Source organism: Diaporthe amygdali, assembly GCF_026229845.1.
Source record: "Diaporthe amygdali strain CAA958 chromosome Unknown NODE_5_length_1802954_cov_64_987939, whole genome shotgun sequence".
In the NCBI taxonomy this organism is placed as follows: Eukaryota; Fungi; Ascomycota; class Sordariomycetes; order Diaporthales; family Diaporthaceae; genus Diaporthe; species Diaporthe amygdali.
This window is the reverse complement of record NW_026517025.1, coordinates 413390-433003: the sequence shown is the minus strand read 5'-3', so window position 1 is coordinate 433003 and position 19614 is coordinate 413390. Positions and strand designations below refer to the sequence as shown.

At 51.8% G+C, this 19614-nt stretch overlaps 11 protein-coding genes across 11 annotated transcripts; 5 read left to right on the top strand and 6 right to left on the bottom strand.

Moving 5' to 3' along the window:
• Positions 1-198: 198 nt before the first annotated feature.
• On the top strand, positions 199-1668 carry J7T55_015276 (Oxidoreductase AflY; the record flags this gene model as incomplete). The annotated part of the gene is made up of 1 exon (XM_053139496.1): positions 199-1668. One exon carries the CDS (start codon positions 199-201, stop codon positions 1666-1668), a length of 1470 nt encoding a protein of 489 aa, XP_052997004.1.
• Positions 1669-2151: 483 nt separating this feature from the next.
• On the bottom strand, positions 2152-2952 carry J7T55_015275 (NAD-dependent epimerase/dehydratase; the record flags this gene model as incomplete). The annotated part of the gene is made up of 1 exon (XM_053139495.1): positions 2152-2952. One exon carries the CDS (start codon positions 2950-2952, stop codon positions 2152-2154), a length of 801 nt encoding a protein of 266 aa, XP_052997003.1.
• Positions 2953-3599: 647 nt separating this feature from the next.
• On the top strand, positions 3600-4634 carry J7T55_015274 (DmxR8; the record flags this gene model as incomplete). Its single annotated transcript, XM_053139494.1, has 2 exons — positions 3600-4314; positions 4375-4634. 2 exons carry the CDS (start codon positions 3600-3602, stop codon positions 4632-4634), a joined length of 975 nt encoding a protein of 324 aa, XP_052997002.1.
• Positions 4635-5049: 415 nt separating this feature from the next.
• Positions 5050-6701, bottom strand: J7T55_015273 (DmxR9; the record flags this gene model as incomplete). The annotated part of the gene is made up of 2 exons (XM_053139493.1): positions 5050-6365; positions 6431-6701. 2 exons carry the CDS (start codon positions 6699-6701, stop codon positions 5050-5052), a joined length of 1587 nt encoding a protein of 528 aa, XP_052997001.1.
• Positions 6702-7160: 459 nt separating this feature from the next.
• On the top strand, positions 7161-8302 carry J7T55_015272 (uncharacterized protein; the record flags this gene model as incomplete). The annotated part of the gene is made up of 3 exons (XM_053139492.1): positions 7161-7349; positions 7503-7796; positions 7886-8302. 3 exons carry the CDS (start codon positions 7161-7163, stop codon positions 8300-8302), a joined length of 900 nt encoding a protein of 299 aa, XP_052997000.1.
• Positions 8303-9073: 771 nt separating this feature from the next.
• J7T55_015271 (uncharacterized protein) lies at positions 9074-9881 on the top strand (the record flags this gene model as incomplete). Its single annotated transcript, XM_053139491.1, has 3 exons — positions 9074-9103; positions 9173-9365; positions 9472-9881. The coding sequence occupies 3 exons, from the start codon at positions 9074-9076 to the stop codon at positions 9879-9881; spliced, it is 633 nt and encodes a 210-aa protein (XP_052996999.1).
• Positions 9882-10419: 538 nt separating this feature from the next.
• Positions 10420-11736, bottom strand: J7T55_015270 (uncharacterized protein; the record flags this gene model as incomplete). Its single annotated transcript, XM_053139490.1, has 4 exons — positions 10420-10554; positions 10646-11086; positions 11148-11396; positions 11596-11736. The coding sequence occupies 4 exons, from the start codon at positions 11734-11736 to the stop codon at positions 10420-10422; spliced, it is 966 nt and encodes a 321-aa protein (XP_052996998.1).
• Positions 11737-11923: 187 nt separating this feature from the next.
• Positions 11924-12517, bottom strand: J7T55_015269 (uncharacterized protein; the record flags this gene model as incomplete). Its single annotated transcript, XM_053139489.1, has 2 exons — positions 11924-12357; positions 12454-12517. The coding sequence occupies 2 exons, from the start codon at positions 12515-12517 to the stop codon at positions 11924-11926; spliced, it is 498 nt and encodes a 165-aa protein (XP_052996997.1).
• Positions 12518-12898: 381 nt separating this feature from the next.
• On the bottom strand, positions 12899-13484 carry J7T55_015268 (uncharacterized protein; the record flags this gene model as incomplete). Its single annotated transcript, XM_053139487.1, has 2 exons — positions 12899-13165; positions 13293-13484. The coding sequence occupies 2 exons, from the start codon at positions 13482-13484 to the stop codon at positions 12899-12901; spliced, it is 459 nt and encodes a 152-aa protein (XP_052996996.1).
• Positions 13485-15715: 2231 nt separating this feature from the next.
• J7T55_015267 (uncharacterized protein) lies at positions 15716-17529 on the bottom strand (the record flags this gene model as incomplete). Its single annotated transcript, XM_053139486.1, has 5 exons — positions 15716-15832; positions 15915-16235; positions 16304-16537; positions 16606-16669; positions 16739-17529. 5 exons carry the CDS (start codon positions 17527-17529, stop codon positions 15716-15718), a joined length of 1527 nt encoding a protein of 508 aa, XP_052996995.1.
• Positions 17530-18053: 524 nt separating this feature from the next.
• On the top strand, positions 18054-19509 carry J7T55_015266 (uncharacterized protein; the record flags this gene model as incomplete). Its single annotated transcript, XM_053139485.1, has 2 exons — positions 18054-18275; positions 18337-19509. The coding sequence occupies 2 exons, from the start codon at positions 18054-18056 to the stop codon at positions 19507-19509; spliced, it is 1395 nt and encodes a 464-aa protein (XP_052996994.1).
• Between the last annotated feature and the right edge of the window lie 105 nt (positions 19510-19614).

Below are 19614 nucleotides of genomic sequence, written 5' to 3'. Positions count from 1 at the left end.
GACATCAGCCGACTTTCATTCATTCCCTCCGTGAACAGGATGAAGTGCCATGGGGTCGCATAATCCACAGCCCAGTTATGGCACTATATAATGCTGCTGTCTCAAACCTTTTCATATGCAAATTCAGAGCACGAAATTCAAAGCGCGCAACAAGGGCTGCATTTTGAAATTTGTTTAACAACTACACATACTTGCAAGATGGATGTCTCTCGAATCCGGTTGGATTCGTCCAAGCTCGGCATGGTGCGGACGACAGCCAACATTCCAAAGGACTCTATAGAGGAGTGCAACAGACTGTTGCAGAAGAATCATGAAGTCTTTCACATGTTCTTCAGGGACACAGCTGGCCACAATCATATCGTCCACAGTCTTCTCACAATCCTCGCGATGGGTGCGAACTCGCAAGAATTGCAAGACCGCTACGATGACGGCGTGCCAATCCAGCGGCCCATCCCTAAGGTGGACACAGACTTGCTGGAGAAGCTGTCAGACAAGGAGGTTCTTTTTAAAACCATCGGAGAGATTAAGCAGTACCATACCTTCCTCGCCTTTTTCGAGCGGGAGATTGACGCCAAGGGCTGGCGCGCCGTCGTATTGGAATACGTTTTCGCGCGAACGGCGGTCGCCGACGAGATCCTGGCACGCATGTACGAGGGCGCCTACCACCCCATTATCCACCTGGGACTGGGCGTCGAGTTTGAGCAGCCAGCAATCATAGCCGAGGCGCTGGCGCAGGCTGCCGCCCACGATGACAGCCACATCGGCAAGCTGTTCCGTAACGCAGAGGAAGAGGCTGCCAGCTCGTACCCTCAGCGCGGCCGGCCTAAGCCGCTGCTAGCCCTGCTGCACGAGGTGCGTGCCAGTGACGAGATCCGCGGTGCGCCGCAGTGGTCCGACTTTGGGCTCAAGATGCGCAACGGCATCATCGGACGTGCCCTGGAGCCGATGTGCTCCATCGCGTCGCAGTTCCGCATCCGGGACGGCGACGAGGCAGAGCTGGAACGTCGCACCGCCGAGATGATCAGCGTGTGCGCCTTCTTCGCGGGCGCCGCACAGCGCTCTGGCCGTCCTCGAAAGATCGACTTTTTCTATATGCACAACGTCACTAGCAGCATCTTCTTCACCGTGCTGGCTCGGCAGGACTGGATCCCACTCGCCGACCGCGCGCGCCTTGTCGAGTGGAAGGGTCGCCTGGACCTCGCTTGGTATGCTGTGTCAGGGTGCGCACCACTCGACGCCACTACCATCGCTGAGTATTCAAACCCAGCGAGCGACGGGATGGGTTGGTCTGAGTTGTACGCGGCAGTCAGAGAGGAGCACGATGACGGCCACGCGGCCAAGTTCATCCGGGCGCTCAAGAATGGCGAAGAGGTGTCTAAGGCTTTTGAAGAAGATGAGGAGTGCTTCCCAGTAAGGGGTGACATGTGGTTGAAGCTGGCCCGCATGTGTCAGGATACGACGACAAACATGGACGTAGACCTGAAGTGGATCTTCTTCACAGGATTCGAACAGCCGTGGAAGCGACCAGACCTACAACCGACAAAGAATGGTGTCGCCAAGGAGAACGGTGTCGCCAAGGAGAACGGTGTCGCCAAGGAGAACGGTGTCGCCAAGGAGAACAGTGTCGCCAAGCAGAACGTTGTCGCTCAGCAGAGCGTTGTCGTCTAAATAGCCATCAATTTTATTAGTCCATGTATTTGTTTCCCTGCATATTTCAGACTCTCAGTGCATTTGCAATCCAATTACATTACGCGGTGTTGAGAATGAGAATTGTTTGAAAGCAAGACCATTGGGGAATGAGATGACAGAATGTATACACTGCAAATAATGGAGACATAATGTTCATTGCTGCCTTCACCGGACATTGACAGAACCACCCAGGTGAGCGCAATTAGTCGAAACCTCAGTCAATTCCCTGCCTATTGCATTTCTAAAGAGAAAATTGTGATAATCGCATGATGTATGCACATCGTGTCACTCATGCCTTCGCACGAACTTTTTATTATCTCGTTTTTCTATGTGACTCAAAAATTTCATTCGTTCCTTGGTCTGATTATCATATGCATTCGAAAAGAATTTTTTGATGTAGGTAAAAGGGAAATGAATATCAAATGTGATGAAAAATACGAATATACACATCGCCGCTTCTCATCACGCGGGCCCCGTCGAAGGCAAATACGGGTGAAGCCACGGGAAAAAGTGGCGCAACAACCCCATCAAAATACATTGCGGCGTACCCTTAGGGAACTTGGCACCCACCCCTCGAGTCTTGTTCACGACGCCCACATTCCTCCCGTCGTACCGGCCCTCTTCGTCACCGGCCGCTTCGATCATTCCCGCAGCCAGGTCCAAATAGCTGATAAAGCTCTCCTCCTCGTCAAGAGTTAGCCTGTGGCCGCGCGAGACGTCGGGCGACAAGCCGGCCGGTTTGATGAACACGGTGGACAGCCAGTCGTCGTGGGACCGCAGCATGGCTTCGGTGAGTCGCAGATCTTCGTATACGTGCGACGCCGCGGCAAGCATGATGGGCCGGAACCAGCCTGGCATGTCGCGCGCCAGGTGGTCGTCGATGGTGGCCGAGCTGAGCAGCACCAGACGCGGCAGCTTCGTGCCCGCCGCCGATGGCGACGCCTTGAGCCGCTGTAGTGCCTTGACCACGGCCGTGGCCGAGTCCAGCCCGACGCGACACCCGGGCACGTTGTCATTGGTCGTCACGGTCAGGAAGACCGCCTTAGCGTCTTTTACGCAGTCTGTGATGAGCTCGTCGTCGTAGATGCTCCCCGCGAAAACACGCACGCGCTTATTGTCGGCTATTTCTGGCACCAGTCGCCGCAGCTTGGCCTCGTTGCGACAGTAGGCATGGATGATAGGCTTCTGGGGCGACTGGAGCAAATTCTGGATGAGGGCCGTGCCGCAATTGCCAGTGCTTCCTAATACTGCGTATGTCGCCATAATTATGAAGTTGGGCGACTGACTGGTGTAGATGGTACAGAAAACAACAAAGTGAATATCATGTATGGATTTAATAATCGTATACGGATTGATAGAATGTTGGATGCAATGGAATGAGAAGGTCGCTGTCGAATATCGATATAATTTCCGGCACCTGAAATAATTAAGCAGCTTGACAATATCCAACCTTGGATTCATATAATACCTTGCCCGTTCGCATTGGCAGCAACGCTGCACACCGAAGTTGACTATCCGTGCTGTTCGGCATTAGCCCTATCCATCGTTTTCTCCGAAGCATCGGGATTCGGTCAGCGCTACGGAGAGACTGGTTGTGCTACTGGATCACACTTCCGGTGCTGACAGGCCGTGTAGATAGCGGAGCTATCAATTCGCTAAACCCATGTCCGTCTCCATATTCTGCGTTATCTTCCATCATCCTTCCTGATGAAGCCTGAGCTATCCTTTCGATCTCGTGAAATTGGGAACTTCTTTGACGGCCGACGCAGACTGTGGTGACAATACTATAGAACCTCTGTCACTTTCTGTAAGTGCATGGACTCTGCGCTCTATCTAGCCATTCTTACGGCATCCTTCTACTTCATTGCCGTCATCATTATCGACAAAGCCGACCAATACCTGTCATCAAGATGGGCTTCCTCTACAGTCAGCTCGTCAAGAAGCTACCCTACCCGACGGGTTCCTACTCGGGCAAAACCATCATCATCACCGGCAGCAATGTTGGCCTCGGCAAGGAAGCCGCGCGCCACTACGTTCGCTTGGGCGCCAGTCGCCTGATTCTGGCCGTCCGCAGTCTAGACAAGGGACACGAGGCCAAGCACGACATCGAGGCCAGCACGGGCTGTCCCGATGGCACGATCGAGGTGTGGAAGGTCGACATGGCGAGCTATGCCAGCGTGCAAAAGTTCGCTGCGCGCGTGCGCGATGAACTCGACCGCGTCGACATCTTCCACGCTAACGCCGGTATAGCGCGTGGCGCCTACAGCACGGTCGAGGGTAACGAGGAAATGATCACAGTCAACGTCATCTCCACCCTCCTGCTGGCCGCACTCGTGCTGCCCAAGCTCAAGGACACTGCGTCCCGCTTCGGCGTGCGCCCGACGCTGTCCATCACCACCTCGGGCACGCATGGGCACACGACGTTGCCTCAGAAGTCGGCTCCCGAGGGAGGTATTATTGCCGCTGTCAACGATAAGGACACTGCTCAGAAGCACTGGGATGACCAGTACCCCATCTCAAAGCTTCTTGGCGTGTTTGCAGTGCGAAGCATTGCTGCGAGGCACCCTGCTGAACAGTACCCGGTCACCATCAACTTGGTTGATCCTGGTCTTTGTCATTCAGAATGTATGTACAATTCTTTGGGCATTTGATTACGATGGTATTTACTGACACATGACACCACAGTGGGGCGTGACTACCCTGGCTGGGGATTCTGGTTGATCAAAACCGTGCTCGCTCGGTCCACTGAGGTCGGTAGTAGGACGTTACTTCACGCTGGAGCTGCTGGTCGAGATTCCCATGGGCAGTACTGCGACGACTGCGAGATTAGTGTTCCGGCACCATTTGTGACGAGTGATGATGGCAAGACAGCGCAGGAGCGGGTATGGAAAGAGTTGATGCAAATTCTGGAGAAAGTTCAGCCGGGTGTGACAAATGAGTTCTAGATGAGCGGACCGCATCAGGAGTTTGGGAGAGCAATTAGTTGACTTCCTTGATTCATCTCTTACACTGAAAATATTTATACCACGTCTTTGGTTCCTTCTTAGCTCCCTACTTCAAAGTGCGGGTTTCAGTGGATTACTTGTAACGAATGCCACGATCTCTATATCAAGGTTCAGCAAGGAAGCTCGAAATTCACTTCGAATTGTACTCTCACCCGTAACAGATATAGAACGCAAAGTCCTCAATTACTCTAACCCTACTGTACAATTATTGAATACTTCAGAAATGTGTAGTCTTTCCTTAAAGCTATATAATCCGGAGCTGACTGCCTTGGTGTCTAAAAATTGAATTGTAAACCATCATATCGACGCAATCAATCGTTTTGACTTTCGAATAGGCACTCTCAACCTGGGGCCTCTAAGACCAGTCGCCATCAAGTAGATCTTCCATCCTCTTTCCCTGTGCAATATCCTTGTACAGCTGCTCAATAGTCCAGGGCACAAACTTGTGTCCAGGCGGCGTGTTTGTGTTCTGAAATTCCTCGCCAGCAACCAGATGAGCAAATGCTTGGCCGTACTTCTCGTACGCATACGCTTCAGGATCATGGCTGAAGATCCAAGCAGGGAACCGGGTTCGAATCTTGGCCGGGTCCGCCCAAATGGCATCCCAGTTGGTGTCGGTTTTGAGCTCGGCATTAACAAATGACATCTTCTGCGCGCAGCTGACGCGCTCGTACCGCAGCAGGTTGTACACCCTGGCGGCAACTCCTGCGGAGCGCGGTGAGCCTCCGAGCTGAAGGCACGTCGCGAGCGTAATAGCGTCCTCAAGAGCTTGTGTCGCGCCGTTGCCCGACGTCGGCGTGAATGTATGTGCGCTGTCACCAACTTGAACGACCCGCCCACCGTGGCTCGTCCATGTTCGCCGCAGGTTGCGCCATAGGAGCGGCCAGTGGACGACAGCCCCGCGCGGCGCCGTGCGCACCAGCGCCGCCACCGCTGGGTGCCAGTCCGGTGCAGCCGACACCATCATGTCGGCTACTGTGTCTGGGTCCACGTCAGGCTCCCACGACTCGGTAGCATCGTCGCCTTCGGGCTCCTCGCGCGGCGTGAAACCCCACGCCACAAGCTCCGGCGACATGAATATACCCATGTACATACCAGGGCCGAGCCAGAACTCCCATGACTTTGAGTCTGCATCAGCCCAACGCTGGCGCACTACGGGGTCCTTCATGGCCAGCGAACGTGTGTATGAGCAGCGATATATGGACATACCGCTTGACGTCGTGGGCTGCGGCTCGGGGCTACCGGAGATGAGCGTTTCTGAGCGTGAGCGAATACCGTCCGCGGCCACCACGATGTCGGCGACACGGATGATGGTCTCTCCGGAACCCTTTTTGGGTGCTAATATCACGCCACCTTTTCCGGCGACCTCATCCTCGAAGTAATCCCGTACCTGGGCTCCGTACTCGATCCGTAGCCCGATCCTAGCCACTTGCCTGAGGAACATGCGGAAGAACTTGTGACGAATTTGAGCCGCCGCCAGCGATGGACCCTTTCTCCCAGTCAGGTGCTCTGGGTCATTGAATGATGGTGTAGTGGGACCAAAGATGTGTTTGCCATCGTGAGTCTCATAAGTGAGGTCCACATGAACTTGGTCTGCTTCAAGGTCATGTTGCATGTCAGGCCAGTGGCGGATGATAGAAGTGACCGAGGGCAGGATAGCAATAATATCTCCTATGAGAAGCACAAGGGTTATTATTGGCCGTCATTTAGGTATTAGGAATACAAATTTAACTTACCGGAATAAACTGGACCGTCATTGCGCTCTAGAATGCCCACCACGTTGTGTCCCTTGCGCCAGCATTCCAAAGCCGTCATCAACCCTCCCATGCCGCCACCGACGATGAGAACATCAATCCCTGTCTCAGGGTGTCGTTGTGGGTTGGAGTTTGACGAGCCATTGACGTGTTCATGGCTATTGGCGTTTCCGTTTGTGAGTGATGACCAATTTTCAGGATCGAACTCGTGCTTATCACCTGGGATATTGACACCAAAAGTGTGGTCGTGCATGGTGGGCAATCAAAGCACTAACCGAAAAGAGACCTCGAAGATAAAGATGATGAGGGGGATTGAGGCTTAAACGTATTGGATTTTCCAATCAGGCAATCGAAAGGCCAACACGTCGTCACTTATCATTGATTCAGCCGACTAGCTGGAAACCGAAAGTCTCCTGTCTTATTCCGCCATGCTGCCCTATTCTGAGCATCTCCGAACTCGAGAATCCTTCGGACAAAGAAGAGGGTCTAGTACAAATTGGACACGGGGATTACGGACACCAGTCCAAAATGGCTGGCATCAGGCAAGGCAGTTGTTTCCAGAAGGTGCAATCCTGGGTCCAGGCCAATTTATAACAACCACAGGGGCCACTCAGCCTTAATCAAGCTGATCAGTCGTATGATTCTCTACATAATCTTTCCATGTTTGTTTCCTCTCTTCTGATTTTCCTCGGACTGACCCCAAAGGTTCGTCATGGCCGCAGAAATAATGTCTGCTCCGAAGAAAGACTATAAAGGAGGCTACAAACAAATCAACAAGGCTCTCAACATCTGCGCGTTTGAAGATTATCTCGAGGCGCAGACATCAAACTTACCTGAGATCGCCGATGTGGAGCAAATAAGTCCCCGGGTGCTAAGAGTACTCGGCCAAAATGCTGGAAAAGTACGCTAAACCTTTTCATCGGTCTTTCAATCGCCATCGTCGTGTTTAAGTGACTGACCGTTGTTCGATGAACCTTTCTAGTTCACACTACAAGGAACAAACACATATATTGTAGGGACCGGGGAGAGAAGACTCATCATTGACACGGGTCAGGGAATTCCGGAGTGGGCCAGCCTGATATCCTCCACACTGGTCGACTCCAATACAGGTCTCTCCCACGTCCTGCTCACACATTGGCACGGCGACCACACAGGAGGGGTACCAGATCTTCTACGCCTCTATCCTGACCTGGATAAGTCAATCTATAAAAATACCCCCAGCTCGACGCAGCAGCCCATCGAGGATGGTCAGGTGTTCGAAGTAGAGGGTGCGACTGTGCGTGCCGTCCATGCGCCAGGTCATTCGCTTGACCACATGTGTTTCATCCTGGAGGAGGAAAATGCCATGGTAAGTGCGCTGTTGTTCCACTCATCGTATGCTATCACGACGACTTGAGATGGATGTTGCCACTGACACATCTTTTCCCTAATTCACAGTTCACGGGTGACAACGTGCTAGGTCACGGCACCGCAGCCGTAGAGCAGCTAAGCACATGGATGGACTCGCTGCGTATCATGCAGTCCCATAGGTGCCAGGTTGGTTATCCAGCGCACGGCCTGCCCATTCGCGACTTGCCGCGGAAGATCGACCTTGAGCTGGCATCCAAAACGCGCCGAGAAACAAAAGTGCTAGCTGCGCTCAGCAAGATTCGGAAACCGGGCGCCCGGCGAACCGACTACAGTGTCACCGTCAAGCAGCTAGTCACGGTGATGCATGGGGACAAGTTGGACCCGGTGGTCCGCGAGCTGGCGGTGGAGCCGTTGATGGAGGAGGTGCTGAGAAAGCTGGCCGAAGATGGTAAGGTAGCATTTGAGCTTAGGCGCGGGGAGAGAAAGTGGTACGGAATTTCATAGAATGCACTGATAGATGTGCCGCGAAGAAGAGATTGTAATTTTAAGCCTGTTCACTATGGATTTTACAATTGTAGCACTTTTGAAAGTGACCTACGTCTGATCAATTTAACTCATCCTGTGCAGATGGCTTGTGCCATTGTTCTCGCTTCCTTCATATAGTCCTCAAAAGATTTCCTCCATATCAACGGCATTTGAGCCTGACATGGGATGTGTTCAATTGAAGTATGCAGAGATGCCATCACCTCGATCGTTTCTACAGTGTAGGTATCATGAGTGGCTGTGAATGGAGAAGCACGGTGCTTTCAACGCTACCTAGCTTCTAGCTTAAGTGGGTCATGGGCAAGCACCATTGGAGTTTGAAATTCACTTTGTCAACATTTTGTGGTCCGCATGCGTTATTTTACAAACACAAGACTCCAACAAGTCATTATTTGCAGTACTGATGCCTGCGGTGACTCAGCCTCGGGAGTCATGACTAAAAAGCCGAAGGATCTAAAGTCTCTGTAGCTGCATCGGAAATCAGCAGCTCGGGACCACAGTGACAGGGATCGGGCAACGTCTCGGAGGTCGGTCGGCCTATGTTCGTTTTGGAAGACTCCACGCGTGATGTGAAGTAAGCCAAATTCCATCCTATAGGAAATCGAAAACCACTTCTATTTTGTCACTTACAGCACTTGAATCATCGTGGCATTGGTGTTTCGCCTCCAAGGTACACTAGCGAGCTGGACAATTTGTGTGAATCCCCTTGTACAAGAAATAACCAACATCAACATGGCTTTCGGAAAATTATACACGCGTAAGGTATGTCGCTTGCCCAAACAGGATCTCGGCCCAAGATAGAATGTGTCGTGCTGCTAACACCTTGCTCAGCCAAATCCTCGGACAACGGCAATACTGGCTGTCGCCAAGGCTCAGGGACTCGATCTCGATATTGTCTACCACGATCGAGAGGACCCACACAGCCATGAAGAGCTCCTGCGCATCAACCCCCTGGCCCAGGTCCCAGTATTCGTCGGTGCCGATGGTTACAAGCTGACCGAATGCATTCCTATCGCATTATACAGTATGTGTTAATAATTCCCCTATGTTAACACCGTGTTGAGCTAGTAGCATGGAGCTAAATCTTAATGCCAAAGTAACGTCACAAGAGGAAAACACCAAACTCCTAGGTTCCAGCAAACAAGACTACTTCAACATCATTCGGTGGATGTCCTTCGCGAATTCGGACCTGCTACCCGCCATCGGCGGAGTCATCCTCCCGGTCATCGGTCTGCCTCTCGAGGTACGCATGAACGACCAAGATTGCCTCCGGGTCCTGCGCCGGGACTGCAAGCTTCTCGAGGACCAGCTGAAGAAGTCCAAGTACCTGGTCGGTGATCAGGTGACGCTCGCCGACATGTTTACGGTGGGGCTCCTTTTCGGTGCTTTCATGGTTCTCCATAAGATGCTGGAGGCTGAGTACCCTCGCTTGACGGAGTGGTACAACGAGGTTTATCATATACCCATGTTCAACAGCGTCGCGGGACCTTTGCATAAGTTGGATATTCCTGTACCGACACTTAGCCAAAGCCAAAACTAGTCCTAGCTGCCAAATATTTAATAAGGAATTCTCCTATCCAAAGAGACTTATTAAGTCAACAGAGGAAGTGATTATCCTTCAGGATTATGTAATATTGGCAACGTATTTCTACACAGGTCACTCTAAGCGAAATCAATTTTAGACGGACTAAAGTGTTCCACTTGCCCTGAACGTTCTCTTTCCAGATGTACTTCTTCGTGCAAATCTCAAATGTTTCTTATTGACAGTGTGAGGGATGTTGAGCGACGTGGTGGCGTGGTGCGAACAGATGAATTGAAATATTCTGCAATACTGGATTCTACCAAGAGACGCGCCCAATCTAAGACTACCATTTTCTTACAACAAATCATGCGATCCGGTCAATTATCATCCGCATAGGGTTTTGCACAAATATTTCCACTCAAATTATACATGTGGCTGCCTGGTTTCTAGCACTGTATTAAGGTACGAAGGGAAAGAAGATCTCGAGTGTTTGAGGGCCTCAATTGTTCCATGAAGGTACAGTGTGTCTCGGTTCAAAATTCTTCACGCCAGTTTCCTACGCAGCACCGCCATCCAAAGTCAAAATCTTTCCATTGACCCACTCGCCCTCCTTGCTAGCCAGGAAGCAGACAACGCGGGCAGTGTCGACCGGGAACCCGTTGCGGTGGAGGGGAGACGCATGGGCAGCCATCTGAACACATTCGCAACTCTTGTCAGCAAGCTTTCTTCTTTTTCCGAATAGAAAAGCGGTTGCACTGTGTGTGCTTAGTATTGCGACGTACCTGTTGGCGCTCCTCCGCAGTATACTTCTCTCCGTTGGGAATGTAGTGATGCGAGACCTCATGGAACATGTCGGTGACGGTCCCGCCAGGCGCGACAGCGTTCACGGTGATCTTCTTGTCACCGCAGTCCTTAGAGAAGACCCGAACAAAGGAATCGATAGCACCCTTGGATCCAGAATAGACCGAGTGCTTTGGCACGCTAAATTCCTTGGCGGTGTTGGAGGATGTAAGGATGATGCGGCCGCCCTCGTTCAGATGGCGATAGGCCTCGCGAGCCACGAAGAACTGGCCCCGTGTGTTGAGGCTGAAGACCCGGTCAAACTCCTCCTCCGTCACATCGCCCAGATGTCCGAAGCTGACAACGCCTGAGTTGCTGCAGACGATGTCGAGGCCGCCGAAGTGTGCGACAGCGTCATCCATTAACTTTACAGTCTGGGGCACCTGTCGACACCATGTATGTGAGCTAGCTGTTCTCTCTGCTCCCAAGTCCGGGACTCCTTACCTGGCGAATGTCGGCCTTGAACGCAATGGCGTCAGATCCGAGCTCCTTGATGCCGGCGACGACCTTCTCAGCAGACTCGGGCGAGTTGGCATAGTTCACCACGACCTTAGCGCCCAGGCGACCCAGCTCTGTAGCGATGGCTGCCCCGATACCGCGGCCAGACCCTGTGACGAGGGCTACCTTTCCATCGAGGCGGTAGGGAATGTGAGGAGAAGTCATTTTGAGGATGTAGGTTTGGAAAGTGCTCGACTAAGTCACAGTTGAAGCAAGGTTGTAGTGCTGAGGAGGTCGTAGAAGGCTGATGCATTACAAATTTCAATAGTGAAGATTTCTGAATATCTATTACCTATATAGAGAATTGATGACTGGAATAACAAGGATCGGGCTCCTAGTGGCTCGGCCCGAGTCCAAGACCATTCTGTTACTACCCCTTTCACTTTCTGCTCACATCTTTCAGCCCCTTGTCATCTGGCGAAATGTCGGGGTGGGGCTTCAGAGGGCCGTCCGTGTACGGGACGGCGCCGGCTTTGCTGGACTGTAATTCTGAACGCTGCACCGTAAACGAATGCGTGCGGTTATCCGAGAACATTTTGATCACCATGAAACAGTTTACATACGTTAGAAATCATGAACCTTCGACACAGTGTGGAATTATTTGATACAAGCGCGCCAGATGCTCACGTTTCCATCTCTACACGGTCCCATCGCGCGCTTACGCTGCGCGGACCCATCACCTCTCACCTCATCCTTCAACCCACACTCGGACCCCGTAAATCCTAGCCCGCCAAAATTGCACTCGCACCCAAGATAGCCCCGACCAGCGGCATCAGAGACCGCATTACGTGCATCCAACTCCAAGAAGTTACCATCTCGCGCACCGCATCGAAACCAGCAACCCCCGGCTCCGTGACGCTGGCCGCTTGCAAGCGGAACAACTCGTCGTTCGTGGGCAACATGAAGGCCCACGTGAACGGCACCATAGCTACCGTCGCCACGCCCGCTGCAGCGAGGATACCCCTCGACCGGCCTTTGCCCTTCTTCGATGCCCTAGCCGCGTAAATGTAAAGGAGGAATGTCCCGACGCTCATGGTCGGCAGGGCAAGGTGACCGTAATGGTATGTGCGTGTCCAGGCGGTGAGAAGCTGCGGCGCGTCCCTGGTCGTTTCCAGCAGAACGGGGACTGCGATGAACGAGAGAGACATCATGGCGCCTGGGGCAAAGAATTAGACTCACTTTCCCAGCATAAAGATCACTCTGAATTGTATAGCTGCGACTGTTTCGCTGTCTAGGTGGGGAAGAAACTCACCGGACAGGAATGACCCTGTCACTAGTGCCGTAGTCTGGATTCCGGTGGGTCTTTCGGCGGACATATTGAGTCTCTCTGGTGTGTATAAGAATACGGTTTGGTATAGTAACCTGGGATCTTACGCAAGTCAAAATTGGAGTATTACAGCAATCGGGTGTTCAGGAAACCGGAGAAGTCCTTATATAGGTAGACCTTCCGTCGCGTCCCGGGGCTGCTAACGGCGGGCAACCGGGCTTGGGGCTCGGGGTCTAGCAGGCCTCTTATTTCAAGGGCTGATGTTAACAGCCGAGGCCCTTGTCGATGCATCCTGCTTATTTGGACTCTTGTCTTCATTCTCATGATGCACACAAAATGTAGGCAACCATCGGCGTAAGCATGTAATGTCCATGATCGTTTCAATTGCCAATATCCGCAGCCTCCCTAGTCTTAGACAATCGAGGTTATGCTAACAATCCTTCATCCCGTCCACTACCTTCCCATCTCGTATGAATTCGGTGATCCACCCTATTGTCATCATACTCTTCTTCGTATCAGCGAACTTCTCATGATCTCCTGCCAAATGTTCTTTATACCATGGGTCCTCCTTCATCCGTTTGTAGTCTGCTACATCTTTGAAAACCACCTGACTGAAGCAGTCAAAATCTGCCAGGTTTGCCATCTGGTGATCAAAGAGCTGTTTCATGAAATCACGGCTCTCTGTTGTGTTGTGAATCTAGTAAGCATGGTAAGCCGTTGTACAGTGTAGGAGTAAAGAGAAAGGCGCAGAGGTGAAGAAGCTGTGCGAATAAAATTGAAAGACACTGAAAAGATTTGTTGGTTGGGAGAAAATTGGGACTCACCATAGTCCACCTTTTCACACCATACTTCACCATGAGATCTTTGGTCATTGGCGCCGAGACCTTTGTCATATGGTGTCTGTAGTCTGCTTCGCTCATGCCCGGCCGCCGGTACCCACAGATGGTTAGGCAGAGGAACTGAGTCTCTGGGTCACCCTGGGGGCGGGCTGGGATATCGTCTGACACTGCAGTCATTTTTTTCTGTGGAGGAAAACGTGGAGAGAATTCACCTTACGCCTTGGTTCCGGGAAAAACATGAATGGGCATTTCGCGTATTATTTAGGTATAGTAATAAGTTGGAGGTGCCGCAAGTAAGACCGAACAGGACTCCCGGAAGTGCATCACTTTCGCCGCTACTATACCCTGATGCTCCGAGTCCCGTTGCCGAGATCGCAGATTCTGACCCAGGAGCAGTAGTTATGAGATCTGCGGAAAGATATGGTTCCTTGCAGATAATTTATTCCTGCAATTGTCATCCTCACGGTGTCTTGAATTCATTGCACGGCAGAGCCTGAACCTGCACAGCTAGGTTCTCCATGGATCCTCATCTCCATATCCCACGTAGGACGTAGGCTTTTAGAAGGGTCGCTACATAGATGATGCTAATGTTCTACATTGGGCACGTGTACGGAATGACGGGAACAGATCTCATATAACCTGCGACTCTTTGAATCGAACATGGTAATCAAGGCATAACTACCAAGACATACTCTTTTTTTCTTCCGTTCCTTTTGTGTCTTTGTTTTCTTTCTGGGCCGGGGTGGGGAGGGGTTCCTATCTTTACCAGCAGGGATTGAGTCCAGTGTGACATTCTATCTATCTGCCTACCTTAGGGCAAGTAGAGCTTATTCATGGCACTTCAGTCTTGTCCCAGTATCGTGGCCGCGCTTAAGTAAATCTTTAATACGGCCAGTAGAGGCATCCATCACTATGCTCGGTATATAAGATAACTGCTTGACAGTAAAACTTTTGTTCAGATGAAGAGCCACACGCAGAAGTCTACAATTTATACAGTCCTAGAACGCATCGAGGTCGTTGAATTGACGATCACATATTCGACATATGGTGCTGAGATCACCAAGATGATAACCAGCCGTACGCTTCTCCAATACAGCTTTCCAATCACGTAGCTATGTGTACCTGCTTTTCTACCAGCGATTACAGGAGAAGATCTGAGCGAATGAAACACCCACCCTCACTTTGCCACCAGTACTCTGGACTTGTCTTTCCGACTCTAGCCACTCAAGGGAAGGACGTCAGGGCTCTGCTCTGGCTTGCACTGCTGTGTTGCGATTTGCCTAGAGTGTGTAGGTTTAAAGGATCCACATCTCAGTGAGATTGCGATGATCAAAGTGACGCGGGATTTGCAGATCGGCCATTGCCTCTTTTCGGAACTCCAGAAAGTGGTCCTTTAGCTCTTAATCCCATAAACTCCACAAAATCCGCAATCGCCGTCTGCTCCCGAGGGAAAGACCCAGCGGATGAATCCGGACAAGTGGACAAGTTTGAATGTCCGTGATGGCCAAATAAGCAGAAAGGGGAGGGGCCATCGTGCTTTTGCCGGGCGCAGTATGTTTGAGCATCTGCCGATGGCCTGTTTGAGGTCGTTCATGTATACTGGGCTCCACTTACCCCGAGGAACCAATCAGGAGTTCGTGTGTGCGTGTGATTCGCCCCACTTGTCCCGACCCTAGTCAACCAGCGCTGACGGAGTTAAGGGAGCTGCACATCTCGAGCAGGAAGGGAAACATTTTCGAACACTAGTGTCTGGCACCAGAGAGGTCAAGCACGCCTCGAAGCCAATGAAAGCTCTCGGCAACCAATCTGTGGACAAGTGTTTATCTAACACGTAGCCTAGGGTCTAATTAGGCAGGTCACACAGCTGCTCCCAGTCTTGACATAGCAGTGAGAGTATGAGTCTTGGAGGCATGGCCTCTCTGGCGTAAAATGAAAAGATGTCTTTACAGCGTAAGTGTTGCGCTCGTCATGGTCTAGATGACGTATGTACAGATGATTGGTCAGTTTTGAACTACGCTAAGAGCGAGGCTTTTGGCAAGGCAGCCAATGCAACTCGGCCCTCACTTTGGCCAATCAATGTACACGGAATTACGGATTTACCAGATGTAGATTCAGTTTGAGTGACGTCATTGGCTGCCACAGTTTACTCGTGCAGCCTCATTGAATAAATTTTCGAAGCAATTCGTCTGTTGTTCAAGTGATTGCTTTTTTTTCTTGAATGGGACCAATTACTATCCATTGAATTAAATGACCGAAGGAAGTGATAAGTAGTAGAATAGTCATTGCTAGGCTACTTTCTAATCTTTTGACAGCTAAGAACATGATACAAGAGTCGGACCAAGCTGGCCCGCACCGCAGCTGGATCTTGTAGGTTGATGAATGTGCTCAGAGAGATACTTTTAGAGATATCACTTGTTCCTGTACGTAACACGCATGTGCAAGTCCTCCAGAGATAACAGGATACCTTGGTATTGCTTGCATGGGTTCACTGGGTCTGCGATTTGAAAGTCGAACTCACGCAGAAGCTGTTGTTAATCAGAGTTAGCCATTCTTGTCCGTATTATTTTTCCGCATCCTAAGTCTCCGAGAATCAAAGGGGAGAGTTACCTCGACAAAGATCTTGCTGAGCTCCATCTTAGCAACGACGTGGCCGGCGCACATGTACCGACCGTAGCCGAAGTTGTGCTCAGCCACTCGCTCCATGTTGCGACGCTTCTCAGGTGATGCCTCGACAAAGCGCTCGGGGATGAACATCTCAGGATGCTCCCCAAAGGTCGGGACATTTTGCATGATAGCGGGGACGTTGACGGCGATGTGGGTACCACCTGGCACGAATTGTCCAGCCAGGGTATCACCTGCCGGGGGAACGACCTTGGGAAGATTGCCGAATGCGGGAGGAAACAGGCGCAAACTCTCGTAGATGACGGCCTGGAAGCAGTGGTTAGTTTGAGCTTCAAAGAAAATGAATTCGTGTCAGGTTTCTTAACACTACGCACCTGGAGATACGGCATTGCTTTTCCCTGGGCAAATGTGATCGGCGAGGAGATATTCCCGGCAGCAATCCCTTCCTCGATTTCTTGCTGCAGGCGACGATACGCTCTGGGAGTAGAGACAAGGGAAAGCATTGTGTTACGGATGGCGTTGGAAGTCGAGTCAGTGCCGGCGATAAGCTGGAGAAGGACCTCAATCTCGCACTGTCGCTGCGTCATGCCATGGCGGACGAAGGATCCCTATGGATCAGTTCTGTCAACGTTCCGTCGATTGTCACCTTGACAGGTTGTATGTGACGGGTCCTTACCAGCATGTCTTGCTGCTCCTTGGCATCGGGACCAAACCGGGTGCTAACTACTTTGCGGCCAACCCTAGTGATATGAGAATCAGCAAAGTTATACAAAGTTGTCAACACATGTACTGGTGGGCCAATTACTCACTTCATCAAGGCACCGATACCATCATTATCAGTGGGCTTAGGTCCGAACATTTGAAGCATTGGCTTGGACCAGAAGATACGGCGAATCCACGGGATCTCGGTGCAGAGCTCGTTGAAGACGGAACCTTCTTGCATAGTCTTCACGTAGCCGGCGATATCATCGTCGTGAACCAGATAGCCGAAAGCGTCGCCGTAGGCAATTTTGGTCAGAGCGTCAACGGTGAAGTATTGCGCCGCCTTGGACATGTCCAGTGGTGGAGCAATCTTGTCCGTGGAAGAGATGTACTTGGTGCGGATGAGGTTCTTGAGTGACTCGATTTGCCCGTCAATATCAGACTCCAGACGAGGCACTTCTCGTCCGGTGTAGCCGGCTGAGGCCATGGACTTGATCTTGTCGTGAATTGCGACTTCGGTGGCGCTAACCATGTTGTGTGATTCAGGGTCTACCTTAGCGCTGTGGTACCAGTCTCCCTTGCGGTAGCCGCCATGAACGGCGTTGATGGCGCGCAGGACCTCCGGGCTGTCGGTAGACAGCATATCCGGTGAGACCCGGATGAAGGCTCCCCCATTAGAGTGTTTCTTGCGGGCGTCCTCGATCAGCTTGGGAACTTGGCTTTTCAGAACAGCTCGTCCGAGCCAGAGGTAAGACACCGACGCTAAAAATGGTCCGGGAAACTGTCGCAGTCGATACCATGAGATGAAATAAGACACCAAATTGTAGAACACAAAGGCACCCAAAGCTATGGGACCCCAGGTGCGTACCAGGGGAGGCAATTCCGTGTAGTAGTCCATCTTAATATGGAGTGGCAAGGAATAATGAGATGTGAACGAGGGAAAAGCTAGGAATTGGTGTGATACTGTTCAGAGTCATATATCAACGAAATGGAGGCCTAGAAACATGGCCAGAACCTGCAGATGTTGACTTTTTAGCCATGCCCAGATGAAAGATGAGATTAGGATCGCGACTCCACTAGGAGCGGCGCCGAGGATGGGAATGGCCGAGATGTGTTTTCGGCGCACGTTAAATCTTACGATACAGTTCCTCTCGGAATCCGACATGCGGTAGTCCCAATGCATGTTTTCGGGATCCCGAAGCGGAAATCGATGAGTCTACAGATCCGAATCTACCTGCAGCAAAGGCATAAACTTGAATGAGCGTCAGCATACTGTGTAAAAGCCATCGGGACTTGGCAGCTCTTCTTCAGATTTGAATACTGTAAAAGAAAAGAGCGACCCGGGAATTTTGGAATCTGGTCTGACAGCGCTTTGGAAAATACTGTTTAGTAACTTGAATTTTCTAAAATCCCACTCACACAATGACTGCAACAAACGGCGGAGAGGTCTCCAAGACCAATGGCCACACCAAGGCCAAGCAGATGCAGGCGTGGAAAGGCCTTTCCCAATGCCTGCCCGCCCGAGACGCAGATACAGAGTATTGGTGGCAGCTCACTGGGCGTCAGCTGGCTACTCTCCTAGATGCAGCTGGCTACTCTGTGGAGAGGCAGTATGAGGTCCTCGTGTTCCACCACCAGTGGGTTGTGAGTGGTGTTCCACGGATTGCCAAAATATCCCACACATTTTATGCTGACTATTCGTTAGGTTCCATACTTGGGCCCTGCACCAACTCCAGGCAACTTCAAGCCGAAGTGGAGATCACTGATCACTCTTGATGGATCGCCAATTGAGTGCTCATGGAAATGGAACATGGCATCCAAGGATCCAGAGATTCGGTATATTGCCGAACCGATTGGAGAGTATGCGGGCACAGCTCTTGACCCGCTCAACCAGCTGGCCACGCGGGAAATGATGCACCGCCTGACAACGGCCCTTCCAGGGATCGACATCAGCCTCTTTGACCACTTCATGAGCGATCTGTACGACCACGACAACACCAAGTACTCCCAGGAGGTTGCGGCAGGCGCCAAAATGAAGACTAGTGTACACATCGGCTTCGAGTTCCTCAAGGACCGCGTGGCAACCAAGTCCTACTTTGTGCCGCGAAAACTGGGCCAGACCAGTCTCATGTCGGTGCCAGACTACGCCAAGGCGATCAGCGCTGTGCAGCCAGGTGATAATGCGGCGCTGAAGATGATGCTCGACTTCATCGACACCCACCCAGAGGGCAAGCTGCTGACATTCTACTCGGTGGCCGTTGACAACGAGCCGCTGGACTTGACGCGCATCAAGTGGTACTGCCAAACGCCACACACGTCTTTCGAGTCAGTGCGTGCTATCATGACGCTGGGTGGGCGCATCGCCCTCCCACACCTCGAGGGCTGCCTGGCCGAGCTGCGCGAGCTCGTCAACGCCGCTGCCTGCGTGCCGGCCGACTATCCCGAGGACCGCGAGCTCGAGGCCGAGCGATGGCACGCCGAGGAGCAGGCGCGCCAGTTCGACGAGCTCGCCAAGTACCTGTCGGGCTTCGTCTACCACTTCGATATCGCGCCAAACAAGCCCCACCCGGAGATCAAGGTATACGTGCCCACTCGCCACTACGGTGGCACAGACGCCACCATCGGCCGTAACCTCGTCGCATGGATGGAGAAGCGCGGTCGCGGGGACTTTGGGGAGCGCTACTTGCAAGCTCTGGAGGAGCTGACGCCTCACGGCCATGCGGGTGCCGGAAAGGGTACGCAGACCTTTGTGAGCTGCTTGTTCAAGAAGAATGGAGATCTTGACATCACTTCGTACCTTGCACCGCAGGCGTTCAATGAGAAGCGCATGGGATCGTCGTCACCGCGTAGGGGTCTACGTCGACGAGGGGACTATTAGATAGATTTTTGACGGGTGCAGCTTTAGGCATTATCAGTCAAGACCTAGTGTTAAGTTAGTCATTTTATTTCTCAGAATACGATATAGTCTTGCAGTATTTGTTAC